Source organism: Cololabis saira, chromosome 23 (genome assembly GCF_033807715.1).
Source record: "Cololabis saira isolate AMF1-May2022 chromosome 23, fColSai1.1, whole genome shotgun sequence".
NCBI lineage: Eukaryota > Metazoa > Chordata > Actinopteri > Beloniformes > Belonidae > Cololabis > Cololabis saira.
The window spans coordinates 2,476,675-2,496,336 of record NC_084609.1 but is presented as its reverse complement, the minus strand read 5'-3'; the positions used below and the strand labels follow the sequence as shown (position 1 = coordinate 2,496,336).

Genomic DNA, 19,662 nt, shown 5'->3' with positions numbered 1-19,662 from the left:
AATGCTAATGTACGTAAAGCAGTTATTAGCGGACTGGAAGGTTCACTTCTGTTTGCTGACAATAGTCAACTAAATTAAATTAGTCGGTGACCATTTTTATTATGGATTTTAATCCTGTTAGACGTCAGTCTCCTTTAAACTTAACAGTCTATTTAATTACGTCGAGTCTCTACAACAAATATTTCAAAATGTAATTCAATGATTAACAACTTTTAAGTGCATTGAAATGAATTAGGTGATGGTTTGGGTTCTTTATCATTAAAATATAAGATCACTTTCTGCATTAATTTATATGTTTAAATATGTTTAATATGGATATCAGTGTAATTATATAATACTGGAAAAGGGTAGGATTAAATAAGTTTTACTTCCTCCTTTCAGAAATGTTAAACAAGATTTGTGTGTATTTATGTGCATGTATATAGGTGTATATATTTAAATAGATGTGTGCACATTGAGTATAGATTTATTTATGTTGTGTACATTTAGTTAAAATAGATTCATTTATTACATTTATTTACAAGGGATTCTATGTGTTCAGAATGTGTGTATGCAGGTGTGTATATATGTGTGTATATAGATTCATGTTTTGCTCTGGGGTTTTGACACGTCTGGAATGAATCAATAAATGAAATTAAAAACTGTAGTTTAAACATTTTAACTTAAGAATTTTAATGATGTATGTGTGTTTTCCTCAAAATATTTATGATGCATTTTATGACCTCATTTCTGCACATCAGCCGTTTTTGTTCCCAGTCTAGTTTCCTGCAGTCGGAATTAAATTTGGTCCATTTAGATCAGAGACCAGCGTCGATTTAAAGTTTTAAATGTTGTGGCTCTAGTGGCCTTTATTGAGTGGAAACAGGAAAGGGGGTCAGAGAGTCGGAGACCGGGACTCGGACCCAAACACGGGGCTAAACAGATCCACCTTGCCTTAAGATTCGTTACATCAAAGTGTCGCGGTTTTTGTATTTCGGTTCCTGTTTTATTTTGAAAAGCCATGTCCTTGTGTTTAAGTTTTGCACCTTTTCCAGACACACCAACCATCACTGATGTACGTTTTTGGTTTGGGAGCTTTCACACCTGTCCCGATTGGAGCAGTTGTTCCGAAACAGGGAGCGTTTCCCCCTAAAGATCGGTTTGTTTGGTACATGTGAACACAGCAATCGCGCTCGGATGTGGCACAAAACAAGCAAACCGAGATCCTAGGAGAGCTGGGGCCTGTACTACGAAGCAAGTTCAACATATCCAGGATATCTTTTCCTTATCCAGATTCACTAAGCGGGACAATTGCAATCACGCTAAGCGGTCACACGACGGTGGTTATCAACTCGGTAGATCGACCCAGGTTTCTCCAATCTGGATATGAGCGCGTGCACATAAAAGGGGCGGTGTTTTCAGCGCATGACCAATCGCAAGCATGGAGAAGTCCGCTGTCAGAGCCGCTTATTTCAGTAGCGAAGAGCAAACTATAATTTTACGGAAATATGATGAGTATAGGCATATAATACAGGCAAAAAGCAACACAGTTGCAGCTGCAAAATGCAGGAAAGACAGCTGGCAAAAGATCGCTGACTGTATAAATGCGTAAATTCATAGGGATATAAACATATATTTAAATATTCTGGGAATCTTAATCTTAAACTGTAAACCATGATCAGCAATATTAAAATAATAAAAGGCTTGCAATATTTCAGTTGATTTGTAATGAATCCAGAATGTATGACATTTTTTTGTTTTTGTGTTTGCATTACAGAAAATCACAATATTCTAATTTTCTGAGACAGTCTGTATATATTGGTTCTATAACTATTGTTGTTGACCGATAACTTGTGCTGATGCTGTACCAAAGAATTGGGTTTATTTATTTATTTTATTTAATTTTTTATTTTTTCAGGAGGGGGGTATTTAGTATTTTAAAGTGACTTCTCAGAATGTTCGAGGGACGAAATTGAAAATCCCTTTTTTGCTATCCCCTTACAAATGCATCTTCTTTTTGATTTCTTCTTGATTTATTTATTTAATTGGTATTAGTTTTGGATTGACTGTACATCGGATTTTGGGTGATGATTTGTTTTATTTATTCATTGATTGATTTATTTTTTATTTTCTCCTCCACCTCTTTTTTCTTTTTTTCCTTTTTTTTTGGATCGTTCATACAGGTACTCATCAGGGAAAGCAAAGGGGTTTTTAGGTCCCTGAATACGCGTTCTCTTCGGAGGGATCCTCTCACGATCCGCGCACCAAGCTCCACTGGATTCTCTTCGAAAGGGCATGCCATTTTCCAAGAGAGCTGATTGGTCAGTGGGCGGTGCTTTTATACCCGGCGATCTGTATCTCGAACATAACCTGCTCCGGAGCAGGTTAGCTGTTCAGCATAAGTTACCATGGCGATGTACCCCGGTGAGAAGTGAACCACCGTCGTAGTCCTGAAAACCCAGGGTTAAACCTGAAGTTACCTCGCTAACCCCAAATCCTGCTTCGTAGTACAAGCCCCTGGTTCCATTCCAGACCTGGAGCCGTTCGTTTGCAGTGAGAACATAATCCACACAGAAACACACAGAAACACAAACTGTAGAAACAAACGATGCTGCATAGTGGTTGTTTTTCCCGGGTACGGAAGAGGAAACTCCTTCCACGTTCATTTCTGACCAATGAGAGAACAATTGGTTCGCACATGGCTTTTTAAGTGTCTTTGAGATCTTTTAAAAGCTCGATATAAATAAAATTGATTATTAGTGCCACGGGGCATGCGCCATGAGGAACTCCTCCTCCATAGCTATGTCATAAAATGTGACTTTGACAGGTGGGGTATGTACAAAATTTAAACGGGGGGGGGGGGTAAAGCGCCGCCAATTCCTGCCGAGGTCTCCATTCGCTGTAATGTAATCAAACGTTTTCTTCAAAATAATCTCACTCTGTCTTCACACTGAGCTTACTCAATCATTTTAAGGAATATCTGAATAAATTTAAGATTGAAAATTAAGATTGTCAGAATCTGCCGGGTTCTGTGTCTCTCACGATGTTTTCGTTTCTTGGCTAGGAGCTACGGTTTTCTCACAAGTCGGAGTTATTTGAGACCTTACCAGAAGCCAAAATCTGGGTTTTTCTCACAGCCAAACCGGAAGGTTCTGAAGTCGAGGTTCTTGTTGCCGGGGCAACCAGAGTCAGTACAGACTTCATATACTTCAACCTGTAAAAATGGAGAAATCTGTCCCCTGACCTTTGACCTTAGCCGACCCCCAGTCCTGCAGCCTCACGGCCGGGAAGCTGTTAACCGTTTCCTACCGGTTAATAACCCCCAGTAAATGCTATAACTTTTGAATGGTTTGATATAGAGAGTCGTGTGTGGTGTCATCGGACTTAGTTTTGTATGGAGCCAAATCAAGGCCAAAAGTTTTGCTAATTTGAAAATAAAATTTGAACCTGAAAATTCTTTTTTACAGTTTCAATTTTATTTTTTTCAGTATCAGATCTTTTTTTCAGTTTCAAATCTTTTTATTTCAGTTTCAAATCTTTTTTTTCAGTTTCAAATCTTTTTTTTTCAGTTTCACGTCTTTTTTTTTCAGTTTCACTTCTTTTTTTTTCAGGTTCAAATTTTTTTTTCAGGTTCAGACTTTTGGCCCCAATCTGGCGTAGGGGGCGTGGCATCAACTGAGAGGGGCGTGGCATCATGAGTGACAGCAGAACAGAGAAGGCGGGGGACGTTCCTCAGTCATGTTGCCTTCAGGAAACGTAGGTTGCAGAAGTTATCAGTAGAAGTATGATTCAACACTGTATCCATATTCACGTGATTGGCAGTGGAAAAAACTGATATTAGTGACACATTTCTGTTTAAAAAGCTGTTTTAGACCGTACTTGGCACCAATCGCAGTATAAAAGCAATAAACTATGTCAGACTGTACAGTTCAACAGCCACACTTTAAAGTTTGACATTTCCCACTTCCACATACTACCAAGTACGGTCTAAAACAGCTTTTTAAACAGAAATGTGTCACTAATATCAGTTTTTTCCACTGCCAATCACGTGAATATGGTGTATATACAGTGTTGAATCAAACTTCTACTGATAACTTCTGCAACCTACGTTTCCTGAAGGCAACATGACTGAGGAACGTCCCCCGCCTTCTCTTTCTGCTGTCACTCATGATGCCACGCCCCTCTCAGTAGATGCCACGCCCCTCTCAGTTGATGCCACGCCCCCCACGCCAGATCGGGGCCAAAAGTCTGAACCTGAAAAAAAAATTTGAACCTGAAAAAAAAAGAAGTGAAACTGAAAAAAAAAGATTTGAAACTGAAAAAAAAGATTTGAAACTGAAATAAAAAGATTTGAAACTGAAAAAAAGATCTGATACTGAAAAAAATAAAATTGAAACTGTAAAAAAGAATTTTCAGGTTCAAATTTTATTTTCAAATTAGCAAAACTTTTGGCCTTGATTTGGCTCCATAGTTTTGAGTCCTTCACCTTTATTGCTGAAAAATGCAGCGATGTACACAGATGGGCAGCAGCCCCCCGTGGAACTCTCAAAATTTCTGCGAGGACATTTTTCTAGTTACTATTAGTCTTTGTTAACAGCTTTGAAACGCTACCGACGGTTGCCTTGTGAACACAAACGCCACAAACGAAAAACGAAACAACTGTATCGATTCAGCCCCTGAATCGGAACAAAACAAACGGGCCACAGGTCTGAAAGCAGCCTGACATTCACCTGGACGTCTAAAGGTCCATATACTTTTTCTGACTTTTGATGCAGATTTGTCTTTAACAGTCCCATATACAGTTTTCAGATGTCTGTCATTTTAAAAGAGGGAATGATTGATGAATCAGTAAATAACAATTTTAAAAAGCGATCACACTTCCTGTATGAGATTGCTACACGACAGCAGGTTTAGCTCCTGCAGGGACCAACCTAGCGGCTTGCCGGTCAGCGGGTGCAGGAAGGTGTGGGGCGTGGGCGAGGGCGACAGCACCGGCGCCGGCGGCGGCAGCTCGCCCAGGTCGTCCATGGAGTGGCTCAGGGTCAGCAGGGCCGGCGGCTGGTTGTCCGACCCGGATCCCTCCACGGACAGGAAGAGGGAGGAGCGGCGGCCCTGGACCCGAGCTCGCTCCGACAGGACCTGCTGCTGGTAAAGCTCCGCCCTGCTGGGGCTCAGGGTTCCGCCCACTTCCGGCCTGGACCAATCAGGGTCTTTGAGACCTGGAAGGTGAGAAGGAAACGGGACTGAGGAAGTGTGACATCACAGCCACACTCTGGCCAGGAGACAAGTCTTAAATAAGTAAATGTACAGTATTAGCTTAAAAACAGCACAGGACTGTCTCAGAAAATTAGAATATTGTGATAAAGTTCTTTATTTTCTGTAATGCAATTAAAAAAACAAAAATGTCATACATTCGGATTTCATTACAAATCAACTGAAATATTGCAAGCCTTTTATTATTTTAATATAGCTGATTATGGCTTATAGTTTAAGATTAAGATTCCCAGAATATTCAAATTTTTTGAGATGGGATATTTGACTTTCTGAGTTGATTTTCAACTTTTTCTCAACATTTCGACTTTTTTCTCAACATTTCGACTTTTTCTCGACATTTTGACTTTTTTCTCAACATTTCGACTTTTTTCTCAACATTTCGACTTTTTCTCGACATTTTGACTTTTTTCTCAACATTTCGACTTTTTCCTCGACATTTCGACTTTTTTCTCAACATTTAGACTTTTTTCTCAACATTTCGACTTTTTCTCGACATTTTGACTTTTTTCTCAACATTTCGACTTTTTTCTCAACATTTCGACTTTTTCTCGACATTTTGACTTTTTTCTCAACATTTCGACTTTTTTCTCAACATTTCGACTTTTTTCTCAACATTTCGACTTTTTCTCGACATTTTGACTTTTTTCTCAACATTTCAACTTTTTTTTCGACATTTTGACTTTTTTCTCAACATTTCGACTTTTTTCTCAACATTTCGACTTTTTTCTCAACATTTCGACTTTTTCTCGACATTTTGACTTTTTTCTCGACATTTTGACTTTTTTCTCAACATTTCAACTTTTTTTCGACATTTTGACTTTTTTCTCAACATTTCGACTTTTTTCTCAACATTTCGACTTTTTTCTCAACATTTCGACTTTTTTCTCAACATTTCGACTTTTTTCTCAACATTTCGACTTTTTCTCGACATTTTGACTTTTTTCTCAACATTTCGACTTTTTTCTCAACATTTCGACCTTTTCTCGACATTTTGACTTTTTTCTCAACATTTCGACTTTTTTCTCAACATTTCGACTTTTTCTCGACATTTTGACTTTTTTCTCAACATTTCGACTTTTTTCTCAACATTTCGACTTTTTCTCGACATTTTGACTTTTTTCTCAACATTTCGACTTTTTTCTCAACATTTCAACTTTTTTTCGACATTTTGACTTTTTTCTCAACATTTCGACTTTTTTCTCAACATTTCGACTTTTTCTCGACATTTTGACTTTTTTCTCAACATTTCGACTTTTTTCTCAACATTTCAACTTTTTTTCGACATTTTGACTTTTTTCTCAACATTTCGACTTTTTTCTCAACATTTCGACTTTTTTCTCAACATTTCGACTTTTTCTTGACATTTTGACTTTTTTCTCAACATTTCGACTTTTTTCTCAACATTTCAACTTTTTTTTCGACATTTTGACTTTTTTCTCAACATTTCGACTTTTTTCTCAACATTTCGACTTTTTTCTCAACATTTCGACTTTTTTCTCGAGATTTTGACTATTTCCTCGACATTTTGACTTTTTTCTCAACATTTCGACTTTTTCTCAACATTTCAACTTTTTTCTCAACATTTTGACTTTTTTCTCGAGCACCCATGGGTGCCCGAGCCTTCAGCTGCTCCTCCCCCCAGACATAAGACTTTCAGACTCAATCACAACATTCAAAACCCAACTCAAAACTCGCTAACTCACTTTAACTGGACACTATGCTCTACTCTGCACCAGCTATTTTACAATATATTTTACAATATTTAAAGGTGTTAAAAAATAGCAGATCTACAAGCTCATATCGCTGCACTCAGGGCAGCGTGCTGCGCTATAAATTTGTAGATCTGCTATTTTTCAGCTGGTGGTGCGTGTAAATGGCAGCAGATTACGTGCAGAGTGAATTAAGCACTTCTGTCATTTTAAGTTTTATTTTTATGCTTTTATTTTGAAGAGCACCGTTCTTCCTCTGTTACTTCCGTTATTGACGAATCTTAACTTCCTGTTCCCGTCCGAGCATAGCAGCATGCTAACGCTGCTACAGAGTTGGTAAAATATGCAAGCAAATGATTAACTTTATGAACTATATTTTGTGTTGAAACTTATGAAAAGTTATTTTATTGTGGTTTGCCCCGTGTTTTTGTTGTTTACACGTCTCAAATCTTTGCTTCTGTGAGAGATTAAGGTTGATGCAAATGCAGATAATACTGGGGTCCTTGACATGCCAGTTTGAGATCTAAATATGTTGTTATATCGTTATTGAATGCACTGTATTTTTTATTTGTTGCATTGATTGACTGAATGTGCCTATATTTTCAACACTGTGCCTAGTTTTATGTTTTACACCATGCAATACGTTTTATTATTATTATTAACACACGCTTTCTTTTACAGTCCAGTTTCACTTTAATTACTGAGTAAAACCAGGTAAAAATGTCTGTACTTATTGGGTAAATACTTAGGAAATAGAATTACCGGGCAAGTAACTACAAGGTAAGTACCTGGATTACCAGGTAAAACATGGTAACTATCAGGTTAATTACAAGGTCAATAGAGTCATTTACACCCTCGGGGGTACATGCACCAATCCATTGATAATACATAAATCAATAATGAATGGGTAAATACCCGGTAGTTATCCATGAAATGTATAGTAAATACAAGGTAACTACATGGTCATTGAAGTGTAATTACCTAGTACTTACTGGGTAAATTACCCGGTAGTTACCATGTAATTACCTTGTAAATACAAGGTACTACTAGGTAATTACAGTGTAATTACCGTGGTATTACCTGTTATTACTGTACTGTAAAAGAAAGGGTTACCCAAGACTCTTTTTTGCAGCTCCAGACATATTTGTTTTTTGTGTTTTTGGTCAAATACGGCTCTAAAACATTTTGGGGTACCGACCGCTGATCTGTGCTCTTTGTTTATTCCTTCTGTTGCTGCACACACTGCAGAGAATGTCTGCATGGTCATTTCCTTTTCCCATCATGCACCAGGACTCCAACAGATTAACACTTACCCTGCTCCTCAACAGGAAGTTGTTTCAACAAAGGCGACTTCCTGCGCTGGGGCTTGGTGGGCGGAGCCTGCTGTCCCACGTTAGCGTACGGGTTCTCTATCTGGCGTCCGCGGCGCCGCGATAGCGGCGAGTGGCCGAGGGCGGGGCTGTGCAGCGACAGCGTGGAGGTGTTAGCCGGCGTGTGCAGCGACAGCGTGGAGGTGTGGGCGGGGCTGTGGCCGAGGGCGGGGCTGTGGCCGAGGGCGGGGCTGTGCAGCGCGGCGCCGCCGCCAGTGTCGGGCTGCAGCGGCTGCAGCGGTTGCGGGTGCGAGTCCTGCAGGATGATCATGGAGCGGGCCTTCCTCTGGCGCTCGGCGTGGGCGTGGCTCCGGGCCGGCGGCGGGTCCAGCTCCGCGAGCCGCGGCTCGGCCCCGGGTTTGAAGCTGGAGCGGGTCAGGCCCTCGCCCCGGGCCGGCGGGGGGGGCGGCAGGAAGGACGGGGGGGGGCCGGAGTCCAGCAGGAAGTGGGAGGAGCCGGAGGAGGGCGAGGGAGGAGGGGGCGGAGCCATCTGGGGCGGGGGCGGGATGAAGCTGTCCGTCAGGGAGGAGCTCCGGGGGAACCGGCTCTCGTTGATCAGAGCGGTGATCCGGTCGTCATCGGGGGTGCCTGGTAACCATGGAAACGGGTTAGTTAGCCTGATAACCATGGAAACGGGTTAGTTAGCCTGGTAACCATGGAAACGGGTTAATAAGACTCACAAACCAAGCAGGTAAGAGCTGCCCCCCCGGAGAAGGTAACAAGACCGGAAACGACTTGGCTACGCCGGCTAGGTGCAGTACGTATAATAACCCTAGCCCAGTGGCGGCTGCCGGTCTTTTAAGGAGGGGAAGCTCATTTTTGCCTTTCGTCATAAATTGTGTCAGTTTATTTGTGAATTCTACCCTCCGTTCCTTTTCAACAGAATGATCGGTGACCCTGTTGTACCAACTAGGCGTCTTTTCCAGGGATTTGACCAGCGTCCTCTCAACGGCCAGCAGAGCTAGGCTTCTTAAACGGCCTTGGCCCATTGTGTTGCGCGTGTAAGACCTGAGCCGTTTTAAACAGGAGAAGCTTGCTAGCTAGCTGGGGCTGCTGCGCGAGGCTAGTGTGAGCGGCTGTGAATGCTTTGCAATGGTGGAGCAGCTAACGGCTAATGGCTACAGCAGCACCTGCTGCTCTACGGGGACAATAACTGTAGAGCAGCAGAAGTCAGAGTCTCCAATAACCCCAGTACAGTCTACAGTAACACCAGAAACAAGTTGCTGAGTGTGTCACTTATCATTTTAACAAAGACAAAAGTCACTACGAGGATTTATAAACTCCAGATCAACTCGGAATGATGGAATGAAGCTACAAAACTTCTCCGGCAGTGTTTATATCTCAAGATCGCTGATTCGCTCATATGGCTGTCAATCAGACAGGATTCAGCCTCAGACAGATCATCCAATCATCATGCAGCAGACCAGCCGAGGCCACGCCCACTGCCCCATAGACCCCCAGAGAAGCTTGCGATGGGCGGGACCAACCCAGCATTTATCCAATGACGGTGTGTTTGGCTGCAGTGGAACAACCCACTCCAGCTGTATAGACGCTGAGCTTCTGCTGTTACTGTTACTATTACTATTACTATTACTGTTACTATTACTGTTACTATTACTATTACTATTACTGTTACTATTACTATTACTATTACTGTTACTGTGAAGCTGCAGGAATGAATGAGAAGGAAGTCGCGTGACCTGTGATAAGAGGCTGATTCTGAACTAAAGGTGATCGCGTTCTAGCGCATATATAGTCAATGAAATGTAAACACATTTTTTGACATTTTAGAGGAAGCTGAGCTTCCATTGAAGTCTTAGTTACTTCAAGGGAGGTAACTTGAAGTTACAGACCTGCAACCATCTCACACACCTCATACTTCTCTGTTTTACGTCTGTCCTTTTTCACTGCAACACAATTCAAACGTGAGTTTCCTTGCCTTGCTTCAGCTATTACAGGTAACTGTTAGTCCAGGGTGAATAAGTCAAACTCCCACTGACTTCTTCTTCCGGCTCTCGATGAAGGCGGACGCTTTTTCTGCTCCCTCTCCCTTATCTGTCTGCCCCCGCTACTGCTTGCTTGTCTCGTCTTCAGAGTTCTCTTCTTTTTCACTCCTCCGAAATTACAATTATGGAATTGATTAACTGGTCTCTCAGCACAATTGACCAAATTTTTGCAACAAGAAGTCAGGGGGTAAGGGAGCCCTCCTGCCCCGATGGGACATTTTTTACACAATGGATTCCTACAAAAATTGGAAGCCTTTGTGCATGGTGATAATGTCCATCGAGGACGTAGAAGATGCCTTCATATTTGCATTCATGATAGCAGGATTTCTCCTGATTATCCTCTTGATCGGAGGAGGGGGATTCCTGGTCTATCGACAAACGCGTAAGTCGTCGGCAGCCGTTTTCGCACTTTCAGAGCTGCCGGACGTGGCAGAAGGGTCAAGCAAAGCGATCAACACAGACTTTAACGTTTGGGGAGCAGGCCCGTAAGCTGGATGCGATTCTTGAACAGAACCGCAGGCTGGCGGCGTCTTTGAGCTCATTAACAAGATTGATAACAACCTGGAGAAGCTGGGAGCTCAGCTTGGCCGGAATTGATCACAATTTGCCTGATTGGAGTCGCCGCTGATGAACCAGAGACTGAAAGGCAGACGGAAAATTACTGAGTCTGTCTGTTTGCAATATAATTGCTGATTCTACAATCTGCCCTTGACAGACGGCCTGGGCCGATCGCTCTGGTCACAATCTCCCTGGTAGAATGTAAACAAGATGACTCTGCCCCCACTAACCCTCCCCTCTCCCACGAACACCTGCGGATCCCTGTTTCAGAACTGACCGAGCCGCCTGATAATCATCAAGGACATTTGGCTGAGAGCTGGCGAAGGTTCATGGACGGACTCATCGCTTCACAGAACCTTACTGATAAGCACACACAATTCCCTCAACTCAACGCCTTCCCCGCCCCCCCCCCCCTCTTATCAACCCCGCCAACACAGTCAACAGGTTTGAGAGCCGCGCCACTGGCCGCGGTGCTAGCTTGGGGTACTGTGCCGGGATACCCCCGCCCCTAGAACCCCCCCCCCCCCCCACACACACACACACACACACATGTGCAAGCCTTGTGATGATGATGATGATGTTAAATCTGTCATGTTGCTTTCTGTGCTGAGGTGTTTTTTTGCACTTTCACACTGTGTATTTACACACAGTATGAAGATCTTTTTTTTCCCTCATCCTGTCATCCTTTTTCTCTGATCTGTTCTCACCAGTGACTCATGTCCTATGTTATTTGTTTTGTCTGTGCCCTGATGGGTTGTACTGGTTTTCATCTCACTGTGCTGGGACGCCAAACCGGCGACAATAAAGGCTATTCATTCATTCAGTATGTTTACTTTTAATACAGGAATCATTTGGTGTTTTCGCACTTTCACCATTTGTCCTGCATCTACCACCAAAACAAGAACCTGACCTCTGCTCTTCATCATTAATACTCATTAATACATCATTAATAACCAAAGTGCTGCCTGTGATGCAGAGACGTCTCACCGAAGCTCTTGGTCCGGGACATTCCTCGCGGTAAAGCCATGGTGCTCTTCTCTGGAGGTGTAGGGGGCGCTAGACCCTGACGCTCAAACAGCGACTGCAAACACAAACACACAAAGAACTATTAGATCCAATAATAATAATAATAAATATTAATACAAATACACCGTTAAAGGTTGTTAATAAACCTTTGGGGATGGGGCCAATAGCCTCCAGTTAACCAACGGTTCTATGCAGATGTTTATGCCTGAGTGACGTCTGTATCTGTGATTCTTACGTTGATCTCGGCCTGCGTGATCCGGCGGCTGATTGGTCGTTGTTTCACCGTCGCGGCTCTGAAGTCATCGGGGGGGCGGGGCCTAAGAACGACCTCCGGTTGACCTGCAGCCAACATCTCGTCCAGTTTCTCTGTAAATACAGACCAGTAAATACTGACCAGTAAATACAGACCAGTAAATACTGACCAGTAAATACAGACCAGTAAATACAGACCAGTAAATACTGACCAGTAAATACAGACCAGTAACTACAGACCAGTAAATACAGACCAGTAAACACAGACCAGTAAATACAGACCAGTAAACACAGACCAGTAAACACAGACCAGTAAATACAGACCAGTAAATACAGACCACTCCCACACGACGATGACATCACAATGACATCACAATGACATCACTAACATGTCTTACTCACCAAAGCGCCTCCTCCTGGCTGCACAAGGAACAGCAGAGGTCAGAGGTCAAAGTACAGGTGAGTGTGAGTGTATATAAGTGTGTGTGTGCGGTACTTTTTATTTATTTATTTATTTATTTATTCACACACACACACACACACACATGGGAATTGGTCTCCTGGAGTAGAATTTTGAATTGAATTGAATTCGTTTTTTATTGAAACTAAATAATATATACAGGACTGTCTCAGAAAATTAGAATATTGTGATTTTCTGTAATGCAATTACAAAAACAACTAGCCAGAGCCACTCCTCCTCCATTGCTATGGCATAGCTATGGAGGAGTCGTGCCTCTTGGCGCAGCTGTGGCACTAACTAGAAAATTTCCTCACAGAAATTTCAAGAGTGCCATGGCGGGTTGCTGCCCATTCATGTACATTGCTGCATTTTTCAGCAATAAAGGTGAAGGACTCAAAACTAAGTCCGATGACACCACCCACGACTCTCTATGTCAAACCATTCAAAAGTTATAGCATTTACTCTGGGTTATTTATTGTGTGTGTGTGTGTGTGTATGTGTGTGTGTGTGTGTGTGTGTGTCTGTGTGTGTGTGTGTGTGTGTGTGTGTGTGTGTGTGTGTGTGTGTGTGTGTGTGTGTGTGTGTGTGTGTGTTACCTATGTCCTCCAGGTCGGCCGTCATGGACTTGGACCGGAGCGTTAACGAGGTGCTCGGGGCTCGTTTGGGAGGGGGCGGAGCTACGAAGACATACAGGAAACCGACCATTACTTAATAACGTTTGAATTTAATTTTGTTGATGTTGAAGTGCAAAATAGGAGGTATTATTTTAGCAGATGTTTGTCTGATGAAGTTATTGTTAAATTTAGGGAGGCCATTGCTTATCCTACGACAGTGCGAAATAGTGATGTAGTCGAGGCCAGTGACCTGGGTTCTACCTCTGCAGATGTTGATTTCCTTGCTAGTAACACTGCTGATTTGTTGCATTCAGCTTTAGATGAAGTTGCTCCTTTGAAAAGGAGGGTTTCTAGCCACAGGAGCTTAACTCCCTGGTACAATTCAGATATTCGCATGTTGAAACAAAGCGTGCGTAAAATGGAAAGGAAGTGGTACTCTTGTAGGTCTGTAGACTCTCATCGTGAATGGAAACATATTCTAATAGTATATAAAAAAGCCATTCGCAAAGCCAGAACAGCTTATTATTCAACGTTGATAGAGGATAACAAAAGTAACCCACGTTTTCTGTTCAGCACTGTAGCCAGGCTGACAAAGAGTCACAACTCTGTTGAGCCGTGCATTCCTGCAGCTCTCAGTAGTGAAGACTTTATGAGCTTCTTCAACAGTAAAATCGCGAGAATTAGAGAAGAAATCAACCAGCCGGTTGTAGGTGTTTCTTCAGCTTTAGCGACTTCCCTAGGCTCTGACTTGTCTCTAGACTGTTTTGATCCTATAGACCTCCCTGAGCTGACCTCACTCGTTAATAGAGCTAAGTCAACCACATGTATGTTAGACCCCATCCCGACTCCACTATTCAAACATATTTTTTCTCTTATTGGTACGACAATACTGGACCAAATTAACTTATCCCTAAGTTTAGGATATGTACCACAGGTTTTCAAAGTCGCAGTAATTAAACCTTTACTTAAAAAACCTTCTCTTGACCCAGACACCTTAGCTAATTATAGACCAATTTCCAACCTTCCATTTGTGTCTAAAATTCTGGAAAAGGCAGTTTCAAGCCAGTTATGTGAGTATTTGTATAGAAATGATCTGTTTGAAGTCTTTCAGTCAGGGTTCAGAATGCATCATAGCACAGAGACAGCACTGGTTCGAGTCACGAATGACCTTCTTATGGCCTCAGATAAGGGATTAGTGTCCATATTGGTTTTACTGGACCTCATACTGGTTTTACTGGACATCAGATAAGGGATTAGTGTCCATACTGGTTCTACTGGACCTCAGTGCTGCTTTTGACACTATAGATCATGGCATTTTACTGCACAGGTTAGAGCATGTTGTTGGGATTAAAGGGACAGCTCTATGTTGGTTTAAATCATATCTATCTGACAGGTTCCAGTTTGTTCATGTACATGAGGTTTCTTCAGAACAGTCAAGGGTCTGTTATGGTGTTCCGCAGGGTTCAGTGCTAGGGCCAATCTTGTTCAGTTTATACATGCAGCCGTTATAGTATAGATTAAGTATAATCCAGAATCACGGCATACACTTTCATTGTTATGCTGATGATACGCAGCTCTATTTGTCTATGAAGCCGGATGAAACAGAACCGTTAGTTAAACTTCAGGCATGTCTTAGGGACATCAAGGACTGGATGTCCAGAAATTTCTTGCTTCTAAATTCAGATAAAACAGAGGTTATCATTCTTGGTCCAGAGCATCTTAGGAAGGGATTAGATGGTGTTGCGATGGCTTCCAGTGCAACTGTGAGAAATCTTGGTGTTATTTTCGATCAGGATTTGTCGTTTAAACCATATGTCAATCAGGTTTGTAAAATAGCCTTTTTCCATCTCCGTAATATTGCAAAGATTAGGAAAATCCTCTCACAGAGTGATGCAGAAAAACTAGTTCATGCGTTTGTATCTTCTAGACTAGATTACTGTAATGTGTTGTTAGCAGGATGTCCAATTAATTTGCTGAATAAGCTCCAGCTGATCCAAAATGCAGCAGCACGAGTACTGACAGGAATTAGCAGGAGAGACCACGTCTCTCCAGTGTTAGCGTCGCTCCATTGGTTACCCGTAAAATTCAGAATCCAATTTAAAATTGTATTACTTGCGTATAAAGCCCAAAACGGCTCAGCTCTGCAGTATCTACAAGACCTGATAGTGCCTTATGTTCCTGTCAGAGCTCTCCGTTCTCAGAGTGCAGGTTTACTTGTAGTTCCTAGAGTATCTAAATGTAGATTTGGAGGGCGGGCGTTCTGCTATCAGGCACCATTACTATGGAACCAACTTCCAATCTGGGTTAAGGAGGCTGACACCACCTCCACCTTTAAAACTAAACTTAAAACCTTTCTGTTTAGTAAAGCCTATAGTTAGTGTTTAGTAAACCTCTAGCTGGTGTTGGTAAATCTCTAGGTAGTGTAAACTTTAGTGTGTCAGAGTCGCTCCTGTGGTTTCTTGTGCTGGCCCCCCCCTTCTCCTCCCTTTTCTCTCTTTTGTCCATGTTGCAGCATCCTTTGCCGGACACCGGAACCTGCAGGTGGTCGTGGGTGGCTTGTAGCTTGCATTACGGAGCACAAGTCTTTCCCCGACCCTGCACCCCAACCTGGGACTTGCTGATTGGGCCGGAGCTTCGGGAGCTGCGTGCTGGCCTGCGGTCCCCACCCCTGGTCATCCCGTTGCTGCCCCCCCCTTCTCCTCCCTTTTCTCTCTTTTGTCCTGCAGGTGGCCATGGGTGGCTTGTAGCTTGCATTACGGAGCACAAGTCTTTTCCTGACCCTGCACCCCAACCTGGGACTTGCTGATTGGGCCGGAGCTTCGGGAGCTGTGTGCTGGCCTGCGGTCCCCACCCCCGGTCATCCCGTTGCTGCTTCCACCTGCCTGCTGTGCTGTTGCCGTCCCTGACCCACCAGTCTGGCCCTCGGCAGGAGGGTCCCCCCTGATGAGCCTGGTCCTGCTCAAGGTTTCTTCCCTCCTAAAGGGGAGTTTTTCCTTGCCACTGTTTGGCTTAAGGTTTTTCTCCCACTAGGGGAGTTTTTACCTGCCATTGTTTATGTAATAACTGCTCGGGGGTCATGTTCTGGGTATGGGTCTCTGTAAAGCGTCTAGAGACAACTCTGTTGTATTAGACGCTATATAAATAAAATTGAATTGAATTGAATTGAACAGGAAACACAGGAAATACCGTCAGACCAGAGAGAACTCTAGTTTAGTTAGTGCACATTGTTTTGGTTAGGGTATTGGAACTGTTTAACCTGCATTTGCATTAGCATTTTAAGGCCTGTAGGGGGCATACCCGTATTGTCCCGATTATAAGACGACCCCCTCTTTTTCAAGACTCAAGTTTGAAAAAAGACTTTTTGAAGACCAAATTCAATTTTTATACAGAAAATAATGACAGTACATCTAAAACAAATAATTATAACAATATATTGTAGAGAAAAAGCCTGTTATTTTGACTATTTGAAATCATTATCTTGAAGTTTACATCAAAACTTCTCCTCAGCTGCCGGTTCACCTGCCGAACTTCCACCCTCTTTTCTCCAGATTGTCGCTACATTTCTCCATCTTCTGTTATCTCTTCTCTTATTTTATTATCTTTTCTTTCTTACCGCTATTTTTATTTTTCTTCTTCGTGACAGGGGTTTGCTTTGGCCTGGGGAGTTAAGTTCAGCATTCGCTTTAAAGATATCTGGCGCCATCTAGCGGTGTAAATGGGTATAACGTCTATACCCCGAATGTAAGACGACACCCACTTTTTCAGTCTTATTTCAATGTAAAAAACACCGTCTTATATTCAGGCCAATACGGAGAGGAGAGATTAAGGTGAGGGGTTTTTTGTGGAAAGGGTTAGGGTTTTTGGGGTATAGGTTAAGGTTAGGGTTAGAGGTTAAGGTTAGGGTTAGGGTTAGGGGTTAGTGGTCAGAGGTCAGAGGTTAAGGGAAACCCACCCGTGGTCTTCTTCCTGAGCAGGCTGGGCTCAGACTTCCTGGAAACTGAGACGACCTTCATCAGCAGGCGACTTCCTCCCTGCCGGATCAGAGACACCACCTGGCGGTGGCCGACCTTCACCACGTCGGTGCCGTTCACCTGAGAGCAGAAAGACACCGTTACCCACAATACCGTTCACCTGAGAGCAGAGAGACACCGTTACCCACAATACCGTTCACCTGAGAGCAGACAGGTTCACCGTTACCCAACTATACCGTTCTGCTGGACGGTTCCTCTCATTACCTCTATGAGGAAGCTCTATGTTCTTATTCCGGCTCTCGGTGAAGGCGGACGCTTTTCTGCTCCTCTCCCTATCTGCCCTGCTGCTGCTTTTGGTCCTGTCTTGTCTTTTTAGAGCTTCTCTTTTTCACTCCTCCCAAACTCTACAATCATGGAATTGATTAACTGGTCTCTCAGCACAGTTGACCAAATCTTTTCAACGAGAAGTCGGGGGACAAGGGAGCCCTCCTGCCCCGATGGGACATTTTTTGCTGGATACACAAAGGATTCCTGGAAGCATTGGAGGATCCTGTGTCTGTCGATTCTGTCCGTCGAGGACGTTGAAGATGCTTCATAATTGGATTAATGATAACAGGAATTCTGCTTTTTGGAGCTGGTGGATTCCTGGTCTACCGACAAATGCGTAAGTCGTCGACGGCTGTTCTGGCTCTTTCAGAGCTGCCGGACATGGCTGAGGGGATCAGCTCTCAACACTCAGACTTTAATGTTGGGGGAGCTAAACCGCAAGCTGGATGTGATTCTTGAACAGAATCGCAGGCTGGCGGCAGTTTTTGAACTCATTGGCAAGATGGAGAAGACCTTGGAGAAGTTGGAAACTCGGCTTGGAATTATACACAAATTTGTCTGTTTGGAGTCGCCATTGATGAACCAGAGACTAAAGACAGATGTAAAATTACTAGAATCTGCCTGTTTTTTCAATACAATTGTTGATTCTATAATCTGACCTTGACAGAGCAGCCTGGCAGGTTAGTCCAGTCACAATCTCCCTGGTGGAATAAAAACAAGATGCTCTGCTCCCACTAGCCCTCCCGTTCATTACCCTCATTACCTCTATGAGGAAGCTCTATGTCTTCCCCTGCTGGACGGTCAACTCATTACCTCTATGAGGAAGTCTCCGGTCCGAAGCCCCGCCCTCCAGGCCACGCCCCCCTGGTCGACGGACTCCAGGTACTGAAGGGCGGGAAACGCCGGCGTCGGGGCGAACTCCTCGATGGGCGTCTCGGCTGCCAGAGACGGAGAAACAGAGGACAGAGGAGACGGAGGAGATAGAGGAGGACAGAGGAGAGGAGATGAAGACTCTACAGAGACACCAGATCCAACACTGATCTCACAGTTATCTGCAAATTATCCACCAATCAATCAAACCCAACAGGTTCTGCTCTCCCTGCATCTTGAGAGTCAGAGTCGTAATAATGTCGAGATGGTCGGACGAAAAATTTGCCATTTTCCTTCCTCTTTTGTTTTTTTGTAAAGTAGATATGTAAAAAGTAAAGCAAAAAAGTATTAGAAATTTGACTTTTTGGGTTAATTATGGAGATATTAAGGTTCCTCCATCATGGTTAGGGTTAGGGTTCACCTTACTTTGGACAAAGCTTTAGGCCCTGTCCCAATACTCTCACTAGTCCTACTTTTCAGCCCTACCCCTAAATTTTGCGCGCTCCCGTGAGGGCAGTGGTTCCCAATTCCTCTTTTCACCTAGGGCTAGTGAAGAAAACTAGGGTAGTGGCTGAATCTGTCCCTACGGATCGAGTGTTTTCAGATACTCACTAGTTTTCTTGGGACAGAAAAATTTCCCAGAATGCTTTTCGTCGTCATTTGCGGACTGAATAAAAAAAAAAAAACATGGCGGACATTTCTTATTTTTTAGTGAATACAATCTATATTTTGAGTTAGTTTCTGCATAAAAATGTGTTTTGATTACATTTCTAGTGAGAAATATATATTTTACTTTCATAATATTCACTCAGTGAATGTACATAATCACTCGTTTGCTGGTTGTTGCAAAGTCTTTTTCAAACCTCGCCAGAACAAAGGCTGATTTATGGTTCCGCATTACACCAACGCAGAGCCTACGGCGTAGGTTACGCGGCGATGCACGCCGCGTACCCTACGCCGTACCCTACGCCCTACGCCGTACCCTACGCCCTACGCCGTACCCTACGCCGTACCCTACGCCCTACGCCGTAGGCTCTGCGTCGATTTAACGCAGAACCATAAATCAGCTCCCGAGCCGGCAGGCAGAAATCTCGAAATCTTCAGAGCAAATTTCTTAACAGGCGTAGCTACAACTGTTAGATTTCATCTATTAAACCAACATTTATCTTCCCAAATGATTTATTTCAGCCAGCGGTAATTCTCCACAGAGCTGCAGGTTTCTCCCCCGGGACGACGGTGCAGGTTG

At 43.2% G+C, this 19,662-nt stretch overlaps 1 protein-coding gene across 1 annotated transcript in view; it reads right to left on the bottom strand.

Annotated features, from left to right (window-relative positions):
- The window catches only part of shank3b (SH3 and multiple ankyrin repeat domains 3b), a 146,492-nt gene that overhangs the window by 12,199 nt on the left and 114,631 nt on the right, over positions 1–19,662 (bottom strand). The window contains exons 18-25 of the mRNA XM_061715197.1: positions 18,360–18,484; positions 17,201–17,339; positions 13,231–13,311; positions 12,577–12,594; positions 12,158–12,288; positions 11,884–11,977; positions 8,276–8,920; positions 4,911–5,198 (exon numbers count right to left, since the gene is read on the bottom strand). Coding sequence (XP_061571181.1) covers positions 4,911–5,198; positions 8,276–8,920; positions 11,884–11,977; positions 12,158–12,288; positions 12,577–12,594; positions 13,231–13,311; positions 17,201–17,339; positions 18,360–18,484 — 1,521 coding nt within the window. The remainder of the gene's footprint in view (positions 1–4,910; positions 5,199–8,275; positions 8,921–11,883; positions 11,978–12,157; positions 12,289–12,576; positions 12,595–13,230; positions 13,312–17,200; positions 17,340–18,359; positions 18,485–19,662) is intronic.